The 21,475-nt window shown below is 53.8% G+C and overlaps 1 protein-coding gene and 1 pseudogene across 2 annotated transcripts in view; one reads left to right on the plus strand and one right to left on the minus strand.

Moving 5' to 3' along the window:
- The window catches only part of G6PD (glucose-6-phosphate dehydrogenase), an 18,119-nt gene extending 2,787 nt beyond the window's left edge, over nucleotides 1-15,332 (plus strand). For both annotated transcript variants that reach the window (XM_008588929.1, XM_008588928.1), the window contains 11 exons: nucleotides 9,882-9,919; nucleotides 10,024-10,132; nucleotides 10,940-11,157; nucleotides 12,185-12,343; nucleotides 12,540-12,665; nucleotides 12,931-13,024; nucleotides 13,467-13,653; nucleotides 13,891-14,126; nucleotides 14,222-14,298; nucleotides 14,397-14,489; nucleotides 14,577-15,332. In XM_008588929.1, coding sequence (XP_008587151.1) covers nucleotides 9,882-9,919; nucleotides 10,024-10,132; nucleotides 10,940-11,157; nucleotides 12,185-12,343; nucleotides 12,540-12,665; nucleotides 12,931-13,024; nucleotides 13,467-13,653; nucleotides 13,891-14,126; nucleotides 14,222-14,298; nucleotides 14,397-14,489; nucleotides 14,577-14,667 — 1,428 coding nt within the window. In that variant the 3' untranslated portion in view covers nucleotides 14,668-15,332. The remainder of the gene's footprint in view (nucleotides 1-9,881; nucleotides 9,920-10,023; nucleotides 10,133-10,939; nucleotides 11,158-12,184; nucleotides 12,344-12,539; nucleotides 12,666-12,930; nucleotides 13,025-13,466; nucleotides 13,654-13,890; nucleotides 14,127-14,221; nucleotides 14,299-14,396; nucleotides 14,490-14,576) is intronic.
- Nucleotides 4,952-5,298, minus strand: LOC103604368 (annotated as a pseudogene).
- Nucleotides 15,333-21,475: the final 6,143 nt, after the last annotated feature.

A 21,475-nucleotide genomic window follows, 5' to 3' on the forward strand; every position in this document is an offset into this window, starting at 1 on the left:
GGCAGGAGCGCCGCCGCGCTCCCAAGCGGCGCACTCTCTAGTGCGCCACCGGGCCGGCCCTCAGTTTTTCACTTTTAACCCTGGACGTGCCCAAGAATCAGCTCACCATCATATAAGCGTCTTTGCTATTAACCTGTGTAATCTTGAACAAGAAAGAGTTCTATCAAAACAGGTTAGTCCTTGACAGGATAAGCATTGGCCCCACACCGTCCATGTTGTGGGCCACTCAGTGCTGGAGGAACTCAGTGCTGCTTTGTTCATGTGGAACAAAGTGCCACCATCCTTTGCCAAACCTGCTCCCTGCCACCTTTGTATTTTTTTTTTTTTTTAAAGATGACCAGTAAGGGGATCTTAACCCTTGAGTTGGTGTGGTCAGCACCACGCTCTCCCAAGTGAGCTAACCGGCCATCTCTATATAGGAATCCGAACCCACAGCCTTGGTGTTGTCAGCACGACACTCTCCCAAGTGAGCCACGGGCCAGTTCCATCTTTGTATTTCTAATCAGACCTTCGAGAAGGAGAGCCAAAAGGAGTGAGAAGGCGAGCAATGGCCACCCCACACGCTGTCTTCTACTGCCTGTAACCCTAAGACCCAGGGGAGGTACCCAGTTGGAGCATACAGTGGGGCAGGCTAGGCCTCAGTCCTGGCCCCAGCCTGGTCCCCTTAGAGGAGCCATACCTGTGTTGACCACAAACCTTAACACCTGGGACTCTGACCATTAGGCCCGTAGTCCAAGAAGCAGATCAGAGGGGAAAGTAACTGAGGATGGTATCTCCTCCTTTTCCCATCCCTACCTCATACCACCACAAGGATGTTCCGACAGAACTGACCCAGGTCACTCAACTCCAGGCTCCCAACCCTTAGACCCCTCATTGATAGCCTCCAAGATTGGTGCATAACTGGCAGCAACTGTCTTCCTTCCTCTGAACCTCAGTGTTTCCACATAGCTAACAAGGGCTTTTGAAACAAGTGCTAGGGGTCCTCAGGCTTTCCCAAGCTGATTGTGTGACTTCCCCGCCCTTGCCTGTGGCTGGTTCTGGGTTGGGCAACTTTGTTTCACTGTAATCAGTAGAGTTCCCCTTTGCTCTCCTCTGCTCTCAGAGTGACAACCAAAGGCTTCCAGAGCAGAAATGGGAAGTGCCAGCTCCAGCAGGAGGGTATGAGGGAGGACAAGGGGTCCTTTGAAGAGCCTTGTTTGTTTCTCCCTCTTCCTGCTGGAGGAGACTAGAGCAGGGTGGCTGGGCCCTGTACCCAAGCAGCACCTAAAACAGCTCCCACTCTCAGGCCTCCTTCCATGCCCAATGCCTCACTCCATGCAGAAGACAGGCAGGGTGGTGTTGGGGTCACATTCTTCAAGAACCCACTGCTTAGGAATTCTGCAAGTTCTACATTCATTCATTCAACACAGCACATCACATTGTGATCAAGTGCCTCTTCCAGACCACAGCAACCACAATCCCTGGCCTCTTTGTGGGACCTGTGTGCTGTGGGGGCCCAGGGACCCAAGGTGAGTAAACAGACTAACAAGAGTGGCACATGCGGGGCCGGCCCGGTGGCGCACTGCTGCAGTGCACCGCTTGGGAGCGCGGTGGCGCTCCCGCTGAGGGTTCAGATCCCACGTACAGACCGGCCGCTCACTGGCTGAGTGAGGTGCGGGAGCAACGCCGAGGGTTGTGATCCCGTTGCCGGTCCCGGTCCGGTACGGGCGCGACACTGAGGGTTGCGATCCGTTGCCGGTCATGAAAAAAGACAAAAAAAGGGGGAAAAAAAAAAAAAAAGAGTGGCACATGCGACAGAACACACATATGGGCCCTTGTGTCCCTAGTCCCCCACAGCACATAGGTCCCACGAGGAGGGCCTAGAGAGCAAGGCCTGCAGGTGAGGGCCAGGGAGCATCCCATGAAAAAGAAAGAGCAAATGGCCAAAGCCCCAAGTTGGGCATGAGCTCAACATGACCTAGAACCTGAAAGGGAGCCAGTGGTTGGCAGGCCCAGAGCCAGGCGAGCAAGACACCCTGGGGCACACTGGGCCCATGTGGCCATCCTCTGCCCTTCCTCCTTGCTGGCTTACCCAAACCTCACCCACACACCCAGTTCCCTTCCTGGGGTGTCCTGATGCTTGCTCACGGACTTACCCAATGGGCTTTAACCCACTTACTGTTCCCCTGTTGTGTGGCCACTTCCCCTTCTCAGCACTCCCACCCCCACCAGAAAGGGAGTGGAGGTACTTACTGTCCTGCTCCAGAAAGCTCTGGCCTTATAGACCAGCATGGGGGAAGGAACCTTGTGCCTGGAAGAGCATCCTCCCCACCGGAAAGAACCATTGATGGGCCTGTGCGAGGGATGAGGGACCCAGCAGCTCCAGACCCTCCCTCTCTGGACATTTCTGGGCCAACTTCCCCCCTGGACCGATAAGATACTTGCTGTGTCATGATGATGTTGGCACTCCCCAAGGGCCTGGTGACTCACGGCCCCAGGGTGTAGGAGGGAGGCCCTTTTGTTGGCTTTTCAGCAGAGCTTACCTCAGCAGCCCCCAGGTTCTCCCGCCCCAGTGACCAGGAGCCAGCTGAGCCCCAGTCAAGGCTGAGGGCTCCACCCAGGACGCCTGGGATCCTTGACCCCCATGACCCTTGGGGGACGGATGGCCCACCCCTGCCAGGCTCCAGTGGGCAGTGCCCTCCACCCTAAAACCCTCACACTGAGACAAAGGGCGCAGCGATTTGGGTTTATAAAACAGGAGGCTGTGGCCAAACCTCAGGCAGCCACAGGCAGGAGATGGCCAAGTCCCTTGCCCTGGCCCGGCCAGGTATTGGTGGCTGGAGATCTTAATCAAGTCCTATTTCTCCTAAGTCACTAGGTGTCCTTGGATAGGTGTCCCCCCCAACCCTCTGCTGTGGTCCTCTGGCAAAATGCGGAGGTTGGGAAAGATGAGAGGCTTCCAACCACTTTTCATCAGAAAGCCTGTAATTGACTGCCACCCCCATACACAGCGTGTTTAGATTTTCTCAAGCAGGTAGTCAGGTTTCCTAACGTCTTCCCATGTTCGTTCCTCCATAGGAGGCCAGTGGGGAGGGCAGGGCAATCCTGAGTCCTGAGGACAACCGATGGGAGGGAGTGGCCTGCCCAGCTCCCCACCCCCACTGTCCTCAGTCCTGCCTTGCCTCTTGCTTGGATGACTTGGGGTTGAGCGGAAACAAGGCAAGCAGGTTCTATCCCTAGTTAATCCCAAAGGGAACAGCGAGATCAAACAGCCTGGGGTGTGGGGCAGCTGCGACTCAGAAGGCCAGTCCTCTGCCGCCAATACATTGCCTGTCTGGAGTCTGTCCCGATTCCTCCCAGTCTGTTGAGATTTGATCATAAGCAAACATTACTTGCTGCGAGTATCAGCAGGCATGATTTCTCTCAGGGTGTGTGGCCAGCGCTGACCCAGGGTGTTGTGAGCAGAGCCCCTGCCAGCCCCACTGATGGGAGGAGCCAAAGGCAGGTCTTGCTGATGCTGCGAGGGGCTGAGGCCATGCTGGGGGAGCAGCTGGCCCAGGCAGGCGGTCATCTGCGGGAGGGTAGGAGCTTCTCCCTGGAGTGAGGGGTCTGAGTGGCTTCAGGGAACAGCAAGTAGGCCACTGGGGTGGCTGTGCTGGGCACCATGGTGGGGAAGGTCCCATGGGCAGTCTAAGCTCAGCTGGCAGCAGGTCTGGGATATTTTCCTGAAGACAGTCACCCTAGCATGTGAGGTATGGGGAGGCCATTTAGGAAGCTGTCACGGTGGTTCGCATGGAAGGCAGCAGTTACAATAGGGGCTCACTCCAGAGTGCTTGGGAGATGAGTTGTGAACAGTCAGCAGCATGGGTGGGGGTGCAGGGAATTGGTCCCCCAGGCACCAGCATAGGGAACCCTGGTTTGGGAGCAGCCCACTTTGGGAGTTTTGGGGTCCCGGTGGAGCCTAAGGATAACTGGTAGACACTTACCTGTCTGAGCTTGGCATTCAGCAAAGCCTAGTTGTGGCTAAGATCAGCAAGGAGCATTGGAAGCAGAGCAAAGCCCCTGAAGAACGGGAGCTTTCAAGCCCCACGATCCCTGAGCACCCATGGAGCCTACAGCGTTAGAGGTGGCCTGCACCCTTCCCACCCAAGATCCCCGCCCCCTGTGGCTTCCCAACTGCCTCTCTGTGGGTGAGGGGATTGGTTCTGGTGTCACAGCTTCCATTTTCTCATTGTTTAGAAATGGACTCATCAAGGGGCCGGCCCGTGGCTCACTTGGGAGAGTGTGGTGCTGACAACACCAAGGCCACGGGTTTGGATCCCTATATAGGGATGGCCGGTTAGCTCACTTGGGAGAGCGTGGTTCTGACAACACCAAGTCAAGGGTTAAGATCCCCTTACCAGTCATCTTTAAAAAAAAAAAGAAAAAGAAATAGACTCATCAAATGGTTATGTTGCTCAAGCTTTTTTTTTAAAGACTAGTCAGGTGCAGTAGTCAGAAGGACAGAGCAGAAGAAGTTCTATGTGTAACTGACTGTGAACGATCAAGTAAGATAACTCCCTACTTCCGCACCAGCCTGCCCAGTCAGTTTTGAACTTCATGTCTAAGGCAATGTTACCTCTTCATTTTTAAAGGACTAGTCAGCATGTGCTGGGCTGTTGTATATCAGTCCATTGTGATGGGTGTTGTGCTGAAGGTGATCGCGGGTCACTTCATCTTCAGGGAGGCCTCCAGGTAACATCAGGCCAACGCAGGGAATGTCATTGTGCCTGCCTTTTTTTTTTTTTTTTTCCCTCTTCTCGTTTCAGTAGTTTTATTGCGTGAAGGAGTTACACTAGTCCAAGTTAAGAGCAGACCCCAAATGGTTACATTATACAGGCTGTGAGGTTTTTAAACTTATGACAAGGGACAGGAGGGAGTTTCTATTCATTGCAGGGAAATCCTCACTTAAGCTTCAGTGAGCCACAAGCACTTAAAACCCATAAACCTTCAGCTGATTGTCCTTAGCCAGTTCAGTCTCTAACAGGAACTGGCATGTGTTCTTGTGCTGTTCACCATGTAGCTGAATTCCTTCTCCACGTTCTGGCTGTTCAGTTACAGTACCATTTGCAGGCAAGTTTCTTAAACGCCTTCACTAGTTTCTTTTTATTGTAAGCATCAGTAATCCCTTGAACAGTAGTAAGGGTCCTTTCCACCATTTCTCTGTTGAATTCTTACATGGAGATAATCCTCAGTGCCGGCAGGAAGCAGGTCATCACCCTTACGTACATCAGCAGAGGGTCTGGGAAGAAAGGTTAATAAGCTCATCCGAGCTGTCATGGCTCAGATGCCATTGACACCTTCCCACTGGACCTTCTGCACATGAGAAACTAATACTGAAATTTGTCAAGGCTCGCGTCAGGGTGGATGTGTCATTCATTGGCTGTCCCCAAACAGGTGGGTCTGGGACAGCCGGCTTCTGCAGGCCTGGAAAGAGTTGGGACTCCCGCCCTCCCTCAGAAGCCCTTGCCGCCTTCTCAAGAGCTTGTTTGAGCTACACAAAGGCCAGGCTGCCAAGACCAGCTACATCTGGGAAAAATTGATTTGAAATAACTTGTGAGATGTGGTATTTTCAGTTTTTTTAAAAAATCAGATATGTCTTCGGTAAAGGCTTCTAAAAGTTAATTTTGCATTTAATATTTGGGTCCTTAATCCCTTGAGTTGGGTTTTCTGTCTGGGGTGAGTAGGGATCTGAGTTGGGACAGTCAGCCCCAGCACCCTGTGCCACCCGCTGAGGCCATTCTGTCCCCGCTGATTTGCAGCTCTTGCTTACGGGGTCTGTGAGTGGAAGGGAGCACCCTGGCCATTCTTGCCCTTCTCTCCCACCTGAAGTTTGTCACATTACAAAATTAAAGTGTTGGGCTGTTGATGGTGACTAAACTGGAGAGAAGGGACTTTGTGATTCTTCCTAGTGAGTCTCTGCCCAAGAATACAGGGTCTTAATGTCTATAGTTGAGTTTCATCATTTTCTCCTGGTGGATTCACACATGTGTTTCATTGGATTTATTTCTAGATTCTTTATAATTTTTGCTTTTGTCAGTGGTATTGTTTTAAATTGGTTTTTTTCCAACTGCTTGTTACTAGTAAGTATGAAGGCAGCTGACTCGTGTCTATTAATTTTAATAATGTTTTATTGGAATATACGTTGTAAAGAACACAAATCATAAACTTCATGACTTTTTATAAACTCAGCACACCCATGTAAGCACACCAGATTCAGGCAAAACATTATCTGTGCCCAAGAAGCACCTGTTCCCCCAGTCCCCTTACAGTCACTGTCCCCCCAAGGATAATTTCCTTTTTTTTTCTTTTCGGCCGCTTGCCAATAAGGGGATCAAACGTGGACCTTGGTGTTATCAGCACCACGCTGTAACCAACTGAGCTAACCAGGCAGCCCTCCAAGGGTAATTTCTAACCCACTTCCCACCCTCTGGTCAGTTGTGTTTTTTTCACTGTCTTTTTTTGTAGACATTACAGCACACAAATCTTAACTGTACAATTGATTACACACCATCACAATATAGGACATTTCCATCTTCCCAGAAAGTCCACTCCCTGCTCCAGGCAGCCGCTGATCTAATTTCCATCACAGTAGATTAGTTTTGCCTGTTCTACAGCTTCATTTAACTCAACTCATAGAGGATTTCGTATCTTGGGTCCAGTTTCTTCTGCTCAGCATAATGTTGCTGAGTAGTATTCCATTGTACGACACTTCACCCCACCAATCCTGTGGCTGGAGTCACCCCAAAAGCAGCAACAAGAGAGTTCCCACAAGGGAGTACCCCAAACCATCCTGAGATGAGGCTAGTTGGGATTCTAAAGAAAGAAGCACTAAACACCAGGGTGATTAGCACGGATAGAGTGCTGTAACGAATTCTCACGACAGACAGTGAGAGAAAGGGCTGTTCTACCTAGGGGAGTCTGCAGCGCGGGGCTCAGGGTATGGAGTTCATCTGAGAGTTAAACAAAGTTGGCTGAGGGCTGGGCCCAGTTTCTTTCCGTATTGTGGGCAGCAACCCAGATACCTTTATCAGTGCCTGGAATGTTCAAGGTCTCGTTTTGTTTCAAGCCTGCTGGGAGGAACCTGCAGCTGGCTGGGTGTGATTCTTGGTGAGGACACAGAAAGAAAGGAGGGGAACTGGGGGACCGTACAGATGAATACACAGTGCGTCCATTCACATGTTCATTAAATTGGCCACTGGGTTGTTTCCAGTTTGGGCTATTTTGCTGCCATGAACATTCATGCACAGTCTTTGTGGGGACGTGTGCTTTCATTTGTCACGGGTGGTACCTCAGGGGAATGGCTGGGTCAGACGGGAGATGTGTGCTTCACTTGATAAGAGGCTGCCAAATTGCCCTAGAGAGAGCCTGTCCCATCTCCACTGGCAACTCCTATGGGTTCCTCGCCAATGTTTGCTGTTGGCAGGCAATTGAATTACAACCACTCTAGGGGATGTGAAGTGGTATCTCATTGTAGTTTAGTTTGCATTTTTCTTTTTTTTTTTTTTTTTTTAAGATGACCGGTAAGGGGATCTTAACCCTTGACTTGGTGTTGTCAGCACCACGCTCACCCAGTGAGCAAACCGGCCATCCCTATATGGGATCCGAACCCGTGGCCTTGCTGTTATCAGCACTGCACTCTCCCGAGTGAGCCACGGGCCGGCCTTTTTTACCCATTTTTAATTGGGTTTTCTTATTATTGCGTTGTAGGAGCTGCTTATACATTCTGGAGACAAATAAATTTGGCAAATATGTTCTCCCAATCGGTGGCTTGTCTATTCATTTCTTTAATGTCTTTTGATTGACAGAAATTTTTTATTTTGGGTTTTGTTTTTTTGGCAGTTGGCTAGTATGGGGATCCAAACCCATGACCTTGGGGTTACCAGCGCCATGTTCTCCCAAGTGAGCTAACTTGCCAGCCGAGAAGTTTTTCATTTTGATGAAATCTTAATTTATCAGTTTTTGCGGTTATTGCTTTCTGTGTCCCCTCTAAGACAGCGTTTCTATTCCTATTCCTCTCTGTGGATTTTTTAAATCTAGCAACCTTGCTAAACTCTCATTTATTCTAATTTATCTGTAGACTGATTTGAGGTATTTTGATTGGGGGGGGGGGGGTTGTTTTTAGCAGCTCGCCAGCATAGGGAACCAAATCCTTCACCTTGGTGCTACAAGGCCATGCTCCAACCGTCTGTGCAGCCGGTCAGCCTTTGTTCTGTTGTGAGTGTGTGTTTTTGGCAGCTGGCCAGTGCTGGGATCAAACCCGTGACCTTGGGGTTATAAGGCTGCACTCTAACCAACTGAGCTAATTGGCCAGTCCCCTTGTTTTGGTTTTTTCACAGACAACTGTCATCTACATATAACAACAGTTTCATTTCTTATTTCCGTACCTTACGTCACTTCCTTCTCCTGCCTCACTGCACTAGCCAGGGCCCCCTTCAGCACTGACTAAGACTCCCTGGCAGGCATTTTGTTCTTGTTACCGGTTGTTTAAAGGGAATTATTTCAACATTTCCCATAATGTATGGTGTTTGTAGGGTGTTTTATAGGTGCCCTTTATCGAGTTAAGGACGTTCTCTTTTATTCCTAGTTTGATAAGAGTTTTATCATGACTAGATAATTTTCTGAAACACTTTATCTACATCTGTTGAGTTTAGCAAGGTCGCCAGATTTAAACAATCAATACTTAGGAGCAGGCAGAGATTTCTTAGACTTTTTTTCCTTTAATGTGTTAATGTGGTGAATTTCGATGATTGAATTTTGTTTCTTATTAATCAGATTAACCCTTTATTTCCAGAATAAACCCAACTTGGTTGTCACGTGTTCCCTTTTTTCACACTGCGGGATTCAGTTTGCCGGTGTTTTCTGTAGGATTTTTGCATCCGCATGTTCCCATGTGCCTTTCTCATCTGGTTTCAGTACCAGGATTTTGCTGACCCCATAAGGTGGCTTGGGGCTGTTCCCCTTTCCTCTGTCTGCAGAAGAGTTTGCTTCAGACTGGATTTCTCTCTTCCTTGCATTTGGTAGAACCAACTGGCCACACTCTGTGCCAAGAGTTGGCTTGGAGGGAAGGTTTGTAGCCTTTGCTGCACTCAGGTCCTTCTCTCCATTTTGGTAGGATGGATTTTTCTAGAAAATTGTCCATCTCATCTGAGTTGTCAGTCGTAGAATAAAGTTGTTCATAAACCCTCTGGTGTGTTACCTGTCTGTAGTTCTGTCCCATTGTACCCCCAGTTATTTCTGCTTTTTAAAAAAGTAACCATGCCAGAGGGTTGTCTGTTTTTATTATTGTTTTTCAAACACCAGCCTCTGGGTTTGTTCATCTTTTCTTTTGGTTAGTTTTCTATTTTATTAATTTTTATTTTTCATTATTTCCTTCCTTGTAATTTGTTTGGCTTTAAAATTCTACTGTCTTCTACCGTCCTTTTTCTAACCAGTACAGGGATCCAAACCCTTCACTATGGCATTACAAGGCTGTGCTCTAACAAACTGAGCTAACCGGCCAGCCCTGACTTCTTAAATTGAATGCTTACCTCATTATTTCCCACCCACTCTTTTTTGCTGACGTGACCATTTAAGGCCACATCTCAAGTTTTAATAAATGGTACTTCCATCGTCATTCGGTTCTAATGAGTTGGATTTGCAGGTTTTCTTTCTGAACACGGGAGACACATTTATGCCTTCTAGCTCAGGGTACAGGGCTGGCCCAGGCTGGCATCTCAGGGCTCCTCTGGCTAGATGGGGCAAGACAAATACACTTCTGGCTGAGTGGTGACCCTGAGTGAGTGCCCAGATCACCAAGTGTGGGGGATGATGTAGGTCATGTCCTCAGCTTCTCGTAACCACACCTGTTCCCTCTGCCATAGGGCGACCTGGCCAAGAAGAAGATCTACCCCACCATCTGGTAAGCATGTCCCCCCAGTGCCCCACAGCTCCCGTGGTGTCCCCACCAGGGACAGGCCTGGCCTTGCCCTTCCTGCCCTGACCACAGTTGTGCTCTGCCCGCAGGTGGCTGTTCCGGGATGGCCTTCTCCCCGAGGACACCTTCATCGTGGGCTATGCCCGCTCCCGCCTCACGGTGGCTGACATCCGCAAGCAGAGTGAGCCTTTCTTCAGAGTGAGTGGCTTCGGGGTCTCTCCTGGCCTTGTCCCTCCCTCTCCGCCAGCCCCCACACAGTGGCAGAGGGGCAGGAAGGACAATCACCTGGGACCCTCACACCCTAGCGCCTCGCATCCTTGCCCTCTCCAAGCTGCCTGCCAAACCAGGTGGAAAACTTTAGCCACCTGCTCTTGCCGCTTCCTCTGATGGCAGGAGGAGCACAGGGCAGGGAAGGGGTCCCTCCAACCTGAGACCTCTGTTTACCAGCCCCGCTGACCAGGACTTACTGGTTCCAACCTGCTGTGCTCTGGGATCAGCTTAGGATGTGCCAGGAGCTAGAGAAAGGACTCCTTGCAGGTGCCTCTTCACCAAGGGAAATCCTACAGAACTGCATTTACTCAACAAATCACAGTTTGGTGTAATGATTTTAGAGAGAGATCTTTTTCCAGTGTATTTCTCCGAACTCAAATTTTCTTGAAATCTTAAAAAAAAAAAAAATTTCCTGAAATCTGACTTCTGTCTTAGGGCATAAGGTCCCCAAGGATGTGTAGGGGTAACCATACCAATCATTGCCCTGGCCTGAGCTGCTGGGCCCCCCATCTCCCCAGTGTCGCTGTCCCTGCACGTGCAAAGCTGCCCAGATGGGGGTGAACCCAGGGTGGGACTAGGATGGCTGGCTTCTAAGGGAGACCTCCCCAGGCCTCCAGGGAAGCCTGCCCTAGCTGTGGGATGAGAGAGCACAAACAAGCCCTCCCACTCTCCTGGGACAGAGCAGACATGGACTGTGGGGAGGAGGGGTGGCATCTGTCTGTCCGTCTCTCCCAGGCCACCCCAGAGGAGAAGTCCAAGCTGGAGGAGTTCTTTGCCCGCAACTCGTACGTGGCTGGCCAGTACGACGATGCAGCCTCCTATCAGCGCCTTAACAGCCACATGAACACCCTTCACCAGGGGTCGCAGGCCAACCACCTCTTCTACCTGGCCTTGCCTCCCACCGTCTATGAGGCTGTCACCAAGAACATCCACGAGAACTGCATGAGCCAGATGTAAGGCTTGTCCTTCCTCTCCCTTCCTGCCTCCTCGGCTGGCCCTGGTGTGGCCTGCACGCGTGGGGAGGGGAGTTTGTTGCTCTTAAGAGGCCCCGGTCAAACCGGTCTAGGCAGCCTGAAAAGATGGATGTCCCCCGTTTCTCCTCTATGTGAATTAGCTCTCCAAAGAAGGGAATAGGCTGTAAGTACGTAGTTTTCTAACAGCCTTTACCGAAAATGCCACTGTGCATTTCCAGTTCAAATGCTCTTGTGCAACCTCAACGTGGGTGAAACTGGAAATCAAACGGTGCCTGGCGGCAGTCCCCGCCGGGGCCACAAGGTGGCAGTGTTGCTCCATGCAACGCTTGCTGCCGTTTGCTCCTCGGGCCTTTCACGCTGTCCGAGGCCGCCGCACAGCCACCAGGTGGCGGTGTTGCTCCGCGGCCGGTTTCCCAAACCCAGGGCCATTTAGCTCTCTGGGTTGGTGAATGCGGAATGCCACAGGAACACTATTAGGCATAGCAGAGAAAAGGAGCTTTTCTCACCTTTTTGTTTGTTTGTTCTGTTTGTTTTGGCAGCTGGCGGGTATGAGGATCTGAGCCTTTGACCTTGGTGTTACAAGGCCGTGCTCTAAGCAACTGAGCTAACTCAGTCCTCCTTTTCTCACTTTAAAAGTAATCACGGAGCTGTGTCCCGGACTCCCCTCCTCCTGCTCCCCCACTGGCCACCCGGCCACTCCCAACGCACTGGGGACCCAGCATGGGGCAGGAGAGAAACAGGGCCACACAGGAATGTGCCAGCAGTGCCACTGTAGCCCCTGGGGGCTGTTCCAGTCACCAACAGGCTGGCGGGAAGGGTGCTGAGAAGGTGTTGAGCCTGGCACTGAGAGCCAAGGGGACAGAAGGTGTCCTCGGATGTGGAGGACTCTGTGCAGAGAAGGGGAGGGAGGCCCTGCTCCCTGGGGTGGGGGTCAGGGTTGAGGCAGTTCTGACCCTCACTCCCTGAGGAGGGGTTCGAGGTTCTGACGGCTCTGGGCTCCCAGCAGAGGTTGGAACCGCATCATCGTGGAGAAGCCCTTCGGGAGGGACCTGCAGAGCTCTGACCAGCTGTCCAACCACATCTCCTCCCTGTTTCGTGAGGACCAGATCTACCGCATCGACCACTACCTGGGCAAAGAGATGGTCCAGAACCTTATGGTGCTGAGGTGTGGGGGCTGAGCCCTGGTCCACGGCCTGGGATCAGGGGACAGGGTGGAAGGGGGCCAGGTCAGGGGTGGGTGCTGGGCTTCAGGCCTGTGGTGGCACTCAGCTGATCCCTCAGCTGGCTACCCGCCACCCTCCATCCTCCACAGGGCCTTTCCGCCTTTCCCATGCCAGCCTCTGCCCTGCCCCTCTCCACAGATTTGCTAATAGGATCTTTGGCCCTATCTGGAACCGGGACAACATTGCCTGTGTGATCCTCACCTTCAAGGAGCCCTTCGGCACTGAGGGCCGCGGGGGCTACTTCGATGAATTTGGTATCATCCGGTGAGAGCCTGTTTCCCCGCCCTGGCAAGCTGTCAGAGGTGATTGTGAACGGAGGGACCCCTATGTAGCCAAGCCCCTCGGGGGGTTCCTGGCTCAGCGACAGGGTCACCATCTGCTTCCTTGCTTTAAGGGGACCTGGAAGGCAGACTGGATCAGGAAGCAAGTCTTGCAGCTTGTCACAAGAAAGCCGACAGGAGGAGGGCTCAGGCCAGCGCGCTTTGCGTTCCCTCCTTCCAACCTCAGCTTCTGCCTCTTCTGCCGCCAGGGACGTGATGCAGAACCACCTCCTGCAGATGCTCTGTCTGGTGGCCATGGAGAAGCCCGCCTCCACCAACTCGGACGACGTCCGTGATGAGAAGGTGAGTGCAGGGGCCAGTCCATGACAAGATGGCAGGTGAGGACGTGCACACGGGGCAAGCATCCTCATTCTCTACAGAAGTGACCGCAGCAGTACGTCCCGCTGGGGGTACTCTGGGCTGGGAGTCACAAAGCCCAAGTTGTCATGTTCTAGGTCTGACAGTGACCACCATGCGACCAAGGACAGGCCATTGCCTCTGTGGACCTCAGCTTCCCTGTCTAAAAAAACAAGCATAGGCCAAGGTGGCCCTGGAGGGCCCCCAGGGAGGGGACCAGTGGCTGTGCCTCAGCAGGGTGAGCAAACCGAGCAGACACCGCCTCCTGTCTGTGGGCACCTCCCCTGCTGGGAAGCCCACCCTGCTGGGTCAGCCGGGCTTCCTCACCCCGCCACCCTGCGCCCCATCTTCTTACCCACAAGACCCTTTCTCCCCGGCCTTCTCCCAGGTCAAGGTGTTGAAATGTATCTCAGAGGTGCAGGCCAACAACGTGGTCCTGGGCCAGTACGTGGGGAACCCCAACGGGAAGGGCGAGGCCACCAAAGGGTACTTGGATGACCCCACAGTGCCCCACGGGTCCACCACTGCCACCTTTGCGGCTGTCGTCCTCTATGTGGAAAACGAGAGGTGGGATGGTAGGTGATACCTGCAAGGCTAGGCGTGCCCTTGTGGGGACCTTTCTCTGAGGGGCCGAACGCACTGGCTGCTCGGCAGTGCAGGGTGTTGGAGGGGGAGGCTTGGCAGATGTGGGATGTGGCACCCTGCGATACTCGCACACACCATACACACGTCCGTGTGCCCCCGCCTCATGCACCCACACACCCTGGCCCAGCCGCCAGCTGAGCCAGTCCTGAGGCCACCCTTTCTCCCAGGGGTGCCCTTCATCCTGCGCTGTGGCAAAGCCCTGAATGAGCGCAAGGCCGAGGTGCGGCTGCAGTTCCACGACGTGGCTGGTGACATCTTCCAGCAGCAGTGCAAGCGCAACGAGCTGGTGATCCGTGTGCAGCCTAACGAGGCAGTGTACACCAAGATGATGACCAAGAAGCCTGGCATGTTCTTCAACCCCGAGGAGTCAGAGCTGGACCTGACCTACGGCAACAGATACAAGGTGCCTCACCGGGGAGGGCCAGGCCGGGAGAGGCCCCGGGGGGTGGCCTGGGGGGGCTGTGCAGGTGGCGTCAGCGAGGCCGCCTCCCCTCACAGAACGTGAAGCTCCCTGATGCGTACGAGCGCCTCATCCTGGACGTGTTCTGCGGGAGCCAGATGCACTTCGTGCGCAGGTGGGACCCGGGAGCCCTGCGGGGGAGGGGCGGCCGCGGGGTGTCCCTCTCCCTCCCTCCCTATGCCCCGCGGCCCCAAGCCACACATGTCCCCCCAGCGATGAGCTCCGGGAGGCCTGGCGGATCTTCACGCCGCTGCTGCACAGGATCGAGCACGAGAAGCCCCAGCCCATCCCCTACGTGTACGGCAGGTAAGGCAGGGCCGGGCCGGAGCCAGCGCCCGGTGGTGGGGCGAGGCCGGCTCCTCACGTCTCTCTCTCTGCCTGTCACCCTCCCAGCCGAGGCCCCACGGAGGCAGACGAGCTGATGAAGAGAGTGGGCTTCCAGTACGAGGGCACCTACAAGTGGGTGAACCCGCACAAGCTCTGAGCCCTGGGCCCGCCCGTCCGCGCCCAGCCGCCCTGTCTGCACCCCTTCCCCCTTCCCACCACCCGACCCCACGTCAGGAGGACTGCGGGACCATGGGCCTCAGCCGCACATTCCTGGCCCCAGGCTCAGGCCACCCCCACCTGCCCCTTGCTGCTACTGCTGCTGCTGCTGCTGCTGCCGCCGCTGCCTAAGCCCAGCTACATTCCTTAGCCACCGAGCATTCAAGACTGGCACTGTGACCATTCCGGGCCCCCAAAGACCCTGCCTGAGCCACCCTCCTCCGCTCACTCCAGCCACACAGAAGGAAGGAGAAGATGGCCTCGGGCCGCAGCGAGGGGCGATGGGGAGGGCCTGGGCCTCCACGGGGCAGTGGCCGAACCACACTCCCTGTTGGTTGTGGGCAAGCTCCTCGGAACTCTGGGGGAAGGGGGCAAGCACGGCCACGCCAGCCTCAGTGCCACTTGACATTCCTGGTCACCAGCTGGAAGGGACCTCGTGCTGCCCAGCATCTCGAGCCCCCTGGATAGCCCGTCCCACCAACTCTGCACTGGATGGCCACCCCCCTGCAACACCCGCAGGCAGCCTCCTCGCTACAGAAAAAGCAGAAGCAGCAGCCGGGACCCCCCCACCTTAACCCCCTGCCATTAAATCCACAATTGGACCCATCTGTCCCCTTGTCATTGACCATGGGGGTGAGGGCGTCCCTGCTCCTTGTTCTTCCACCAGCGCCTGCTCCAGGCCCCCCTCGGGCTCCTAATCTCTGGGCCTAACCCCATGTCCAGTTGTGGCTGTGCTCTGTGTCACTGTGAGGTCAGCTGGAGTTACAAGGACAGGTCACATGTCTTTTCACCTTCCATATGGATGCTTCCACCACTTTGATTGTCCATGAGGACCAGCACACTGGCCAGGCTCCACTCTGACCGTGTCCCTGCCCTGTGCAGGGTCACTTCAGGCAATAGTGCCAGTGAAGGAAGTATTTAGGAGGAGAGGTGACAGGTTTTGTGATTGACATTGGAGGCCAAGTGGGAGAGGCTAGTCTGAGGTGACCTCCTGGGAGTGGTCAGGTTGCCCAGCCTGCATCCGTCGGCGCGGGTGTGGGTTAAAGGCGGAAATGTGCCCTCCCCAGTACTGGAGGCAGAAGGCAGAGACCGAGGTGTGACAGTGCCACGCTCCCCTGGAGGCTCCAGGGGAGGACCCTTCCTGCCTCTTCCAGCTCCTGGTGGCTCCAGGCGTCCCTGGGCTTGTGGACACATCACTCCAGTCTCTGCCTCTGTGTGGCTTCTTATGTGTCTGCGTCCCCCATCTGTCTCTTACGGGGTGTTTGTCATATTGGATTAGGGCCCACCCTGCTTGTGCCAGCATGACCTCATCCTAACTCAGCTAATTACATCTGCAAACACCCTACCACCAAGTAAGGTCACATTGTGAGGACCCGGGTGGGCATGAATTTGAAGGGGCAACCATTCACCCCACTACACTGTCCCCAACAAGTTCAGTAGCCCCTGAGCATCTCAGTGTAGCATTTGTCCTGCTTGTTCTCTCCTACTGGGCTGAGCACCGGGGATGTGGCAGGGACTGACACCATGGTCCCTGCGCTCTTGGCCTGGGTTCTAGTAGATGAGGCCAACAGGGCACGAAGCGATCAGGTGGCAGCATGCTTTATGGAGGGAGCAAACCAGCAGCCCAGAAAATGGCCAGGTGAGGAATGCTTTACTCCCAACACCCACTCAGAACCCTAGGGCCCCTCAGGTGGCAGCGGGAGGCACTCAGCAAGGCCTGTGCCAACATGACCAAGCCACCAGTCTGTCAGCAAAAGTTTGGCAGGAGTGACACCCACCAGCTGGCGACTACAACTGCCCCCGGCCTAGCCTTGGCTCCTCCACCCCACCCCCACGTGGGAGGGCAGTTCATGGCCAGGGCCTTTTGCATGAACCATCCGGGCCTCTGTGTAGCCCTGCATGGCCCCTAGGCTGGGGTGGCAACATTGGATCGGGCAGGGCAGGGAAGGCGGGTGGGGCCCCGGGCCTAAGGGATGAGCTGAGGCCTCTGCAGGACAAACACACGGAGAAAGAAGAAACCTGAATGGCAGGCAGGTCCAGTCCTGTCCTGTAAGTCGGGATGATGCGTCGCTGTCCCCACAAACACGCTGCAACCCTGTGTGTGATTCCTGCTGTCCCCATCACCTCCTGCAAGCGGGAGGCAGCATCTCCAGGTTGTGGGAGGAGGGAGGTTACCGCGCTCACCTGGACCCTGAACAGGGAAGGGAGGAGCTTGACAAGGGACAGGTCACGGGCCCTTAAGGGTCCCTCCTCGGTTAGGTTCACACAGCAGCAGATGGGGTTCTGTGGACAGGATTGGAGGCCAAGCTTCAGCCACAGGGACAGTGGCCTTTGTCCTCTGTCCTCCTGGTGCCAGTAGCCTCCATGAAAAGGGACCTTGGCAAAGGCTGAGACCCAGGAGCTCGTGGGGCCGCAGAGGTTGGGCCAGGAGCTCGCAGGGCAGAGGCGACACTGCCACCCATTATACCCAGGAGCTTGGGGCTGGGGACTGCTCTGTGTGTCCTTCCAGCCCAGGCCAGCCTCTGCTACTTCCCATGGGAAATCAAGTGGACCCTGCAGGGTAGCCAAGAGGGAGACTCCCAGGGACAGGGCATGTGAATGTCACACCGTGCTGGACAGAGCACCAGGCAGCTCCTCTTTAACCCCTCAGTCCTAGCGTGGCTGAGAGGGTCTTGCCCTTGACTCGCGGCGCCCCATGGTGCAGCCATGACGCCGCTGCAATGAAGGCCCCGGATGACACGAAGGCAGTGAACCCCAAGATGGCAAGAATCAGAGCAGTCACCCCCAGCTCCCCACCAGAGAGCGCCACCATCACACCTGCTCCTGGGAAAGAGCCATTTAAATCCCTAACCACCCTAGCCCGCCATCTGGGTCCTCAAAGCCTCAATCACGGGCCTAAGGGTGGCATTGACCCCTTGGAGGAGAAAACCGAATGAAGATGCAGGGGCCCTCATGACCCCGCGGGGGGACTTTGTGCTCAGAGCCCCCTCGCAGAGCCCCTGGAGGAACACTGGGCACTTCTCACCCCCCAAGACATTTACAGACTGCAGGGGGCCATGCTGGCATGGCGTCGCCGAGGTGGATGCTCTCATGCGGTGGGAGTGGCAGGGGAGCACGGTGGGGACCGCTCGATCTGACCCTGCTCTGAGTGCCTACACTGTGACAGAGTCAGGAGGGCCCTGGTCAGGTCTCCCAACTGTCACCTGACCTCTGAGTGCCTATGAGGGACAAAGAGGTGAGGGCCCTGATAAGGACAATCAACTGTCACCTCAGGAAGCCTACAGTGGGGAAGAGGCATGAAGTCCCAGGTGAAGACACTCGCGTTACGTCAGCCCTCGAGCAACCAGATAAGAACAATCAACTGTCACCTCATCTCGGCGAAAACATTCTGACACAGGTCTTAGGGCCCCACACAATTGAGACAAGTGTCACCTCAACTCTCGCAGCCCACACTGGGGAGCGACGATGGCAGACCTGGGGAGGAGTCATCTATCACCTCCTATCTGTGCTTACACTGGGGCACATGCAGCACAGCCTAGGTGCGATAGACACTTGTCACCTCAGCTCTGGGTGCCAACACTGGTGCTAAGGTATGAGGCCCAAGTCAGGGCTTTGAACTGGCACCTCTGTGTGCCTTCACTGGGACAGAGGCAGGGGGTCCAGGGGAGGACAGCAGCAGTCACCTCAACTCTGGGGACTCGCACTGGGGTGGAGGCAATAGGTGCGGGTGTCAACATTCAACTATTGCCTCACCTCTGGAGGCCTAGACCAGGGCGATGCCTGAGGGTCCACACGTGGAGTCACCTGTCACCTCCACTCTGGGCGCCCAACCTCAGGTAGAGGCATGAGGGACAGGTGAGGCATCCAACTGTTACCTCAGACATGGGTCCCTACACAGAGCATGAGGACCCAAGGCGCACCACACCAGGAGCACTACAGGGCTGGCAGTGACAGTCAAATGTCACCTCCACTCTGCAGCTATGCAAATCAGAGACATGAGGGACCAGGCGACAGCATTCAAGTGACAGCCCAGATCTTGGTCCCTACACTGGAAAGAAGAATGAGGGACTGGGTGAGGCATCCACCTGTCATCTCAGCTCAGGGTCATTAAAGTTAGACAGCAACAAAAAAGGCCAGATAGGGAGAGTCATGTGTCACCTCATCTCTTAATGACCGTTCTGTGGCAGAGGAATTTGGGCCCAGGTAAGGGCACTCACCTGCCACCTCACCAATGGATTTCTGTACTGTGGGTTTAGGCAATTGAGTCCAGGTGTGCCCACCCAACTGTCACCTGAGGTCTTTTTGTTCATACTAGGTACTGTAGATTGGTGTCCCCTCAAAACTTGGTCCCCACTTGACTGTTAAGAGGGTGGGAAATCCTATTGTGGTGATTGGAAGGTGTGGCCTTGAAGAGGTGACTGGATTGTAGGACCGTGCAGTAGTGAATGGATTAAAAGTGGTGGCCAGGGGCGTGGTTCTGAGGGCTTTAAAGGACAGCAGTGAGGGCCGGCCCGGTGGCGCACTCGGTAGAGTGTGGTGCTTGGGAGTGCGGCGGCGCTCCCGCCAAGGGTTCGGATCCCATATAGAGACCGGTCCGCTCATTGGTTGAGCACGGTGCGGGCGCGACACCGAGGGTTGTGATCCCATTACTGGTCACGAAAAAAGACAAAAAGGAAAAAAAAAAAAAAAGGACAGCAGTGAGACTCTCCCTCTGCTCCACCATTTTCTGCCAGGAGACCCCTGCATTGCTGTAAAGCCACCTCTAAAGAAGACCCTCACCGGATGTGTTCCCCAGACTTTGGACTTCCCAGCCTCTGAAACCGTAAGCAATAAATTTTGTTTTCTTATAAATCACCCAGTTCCAGGTATTTTGTCTAAGCAACATAAACAGACCAATACACAAGGGAAGAGGCAAGAGGTCCCAGGTGAGGACAGCCAGTAGGCACAGGAGCTGCTGCCGGCTCTGGGCGTAGGCACGCAGGCCCGTGTGACTGCTGCCATCCAACCACTCAGCACTCGGGTCTGCACTGAGACAGAGGAACGAGGGGTCAGGTGAGGGAAGCTGGGTGAAGGGCATGTGGGGACTGTTCCACACTATTCGAGCAACTTATCTGTAAATATAAAATTATCCCAAAGTAGAAATTTTACTTTTTTTTAAAAAAAAGGAAGGGAAATAAAGGTGATTTCAGACATACAAAAGCTGAAAGAGTTCAGCAGCAGCGGCAGGCCTGCAGTACAGAATCACACAAGGACGTCCTTCAGGTGGGAGGAAAGTGACACCCACTGGAAACCCAGATCTGCCCAAAGCAATGCAGAGCCCCTAAAATAGGCTTGTGTTTCAAACCTGCTTTTTATTACTATCGCATTAAGTATGCTTGTGGCCAGAATATATCTAGTTTTATAATAACTGTAACAACTGCTTCAGTGAAGTCAGAGTGGTATGTAACTCATTCAACAGATATTTGAGCCCTCACTATTGCCCGCGCATTAGTCTAGACACAGAAGCGAACAAAACAGATGAAAATTCTTGCTTTCATGGAACTTACATTCTCACTGGTTGTTTATTAAACTTTTTTTTTTAAGGCTGACTGGTAAGGGGATCTTAACCCTTGACTTGGTGTTGTCAGCACCACGCTCAGCCAGTGAGCGAACCAGCCATCCCTATATAGGATCCGAACCCGTGGCCTTGGTGTTGTCAGCACCACGCTCAGCCAGTGAGCGAACCAGCCATCCCTATATAGGATCCGAACCCGTGGCCTTGGTGTTGTCAGCACCGCACTCTCCCGAGTGAGCCACGGGCCGGCCCACAGTTCGTATTTCTTAGCACAGTGCTTTCGTATGTGTTTTGTTCCTACCAGAATAGTGGAAATTGCACAAAACCAACTCAAGTGTTTTTATTTCACTTCCTGATGAGGAAGGAAGGACTGAAAAGAAAAGGAACTGTGGGTTGCCTTATCTTTCCTTTTCCTTCTGTGTTGTCAATTTCAGGGTAAGTGGTTGGCTAATACAGGGACGTAGCATCAATTCAAAGAACATGATGGGGTCCCTAGGTCATTTGTCTTTCTTAGCAGGCCATTGCCCCCCTTCTGCATTTATACTTTCTTTCTGGTTTAAAAGCAAACATGCTCAGACACTAAAAATAGAGTCACCATGCGACCCACTGATTCCACTCGTAGGTGTAGACCCAAAAGAATGGCAAACATAGATCCATATGGAAACTGTACACGGATGTTCACAGCACTATTCATAGTAGCCAAAAGGTGGATGCCACCCAGTGTGCATTAAGGGATGACTGGATAAGCCAAATGTGGTCTATTCCTACAATGGAACATTATTCAGCCTTGAAAAGGAAGGAAATTCTGACACACGCTACAACATGAATGAACCTTGTGGACATCACGCTCAGTGAAAGAAGCCAGACACAAAAGGACCACATACTGTATGATCCCATTTCTATGAAATGTCCAGAATAGACCCATTCACAGAGGTAGAAGGTAGATCGGTGGGTGCCAGAGGCTGGGGTGGGGCTGGGGAGGCTGCTCAATGCAGACGGAGTGTCTGAGCTGATGAAAATGTTCTGGAACCAGATAGAGGTGGTGGTTGCACAACACGTGGATATACTCAGTGCTAGTGAATTATACACTTTAAAAGGGTGAACTTTGGGCCGGCCCGGTGGCGCACTGGATAGTGCGCCGCTTGGGAAGCGCGGCGGCGCTCCCGTCCGAGGGTTCGGATCCCACATACAGACC

This window comes from Galeopterus variegatus, unplaced genomic scaffold (assembly GCF_000696425.1).
Source record: "Galeopterus variegatus unplaced genomic scaffold, G_variegatus-3.0.2 Scaffold5108, whole genome shotgun sequence".
In the NCBI taxonomy this organism is placed as follows: domain Eukaryota; kingdom Metazoa; phylum Chordata; class Mammalia; order Dermoptera; family Cynocephalidae; genus Galeopterus; species Galeopterus variegatus.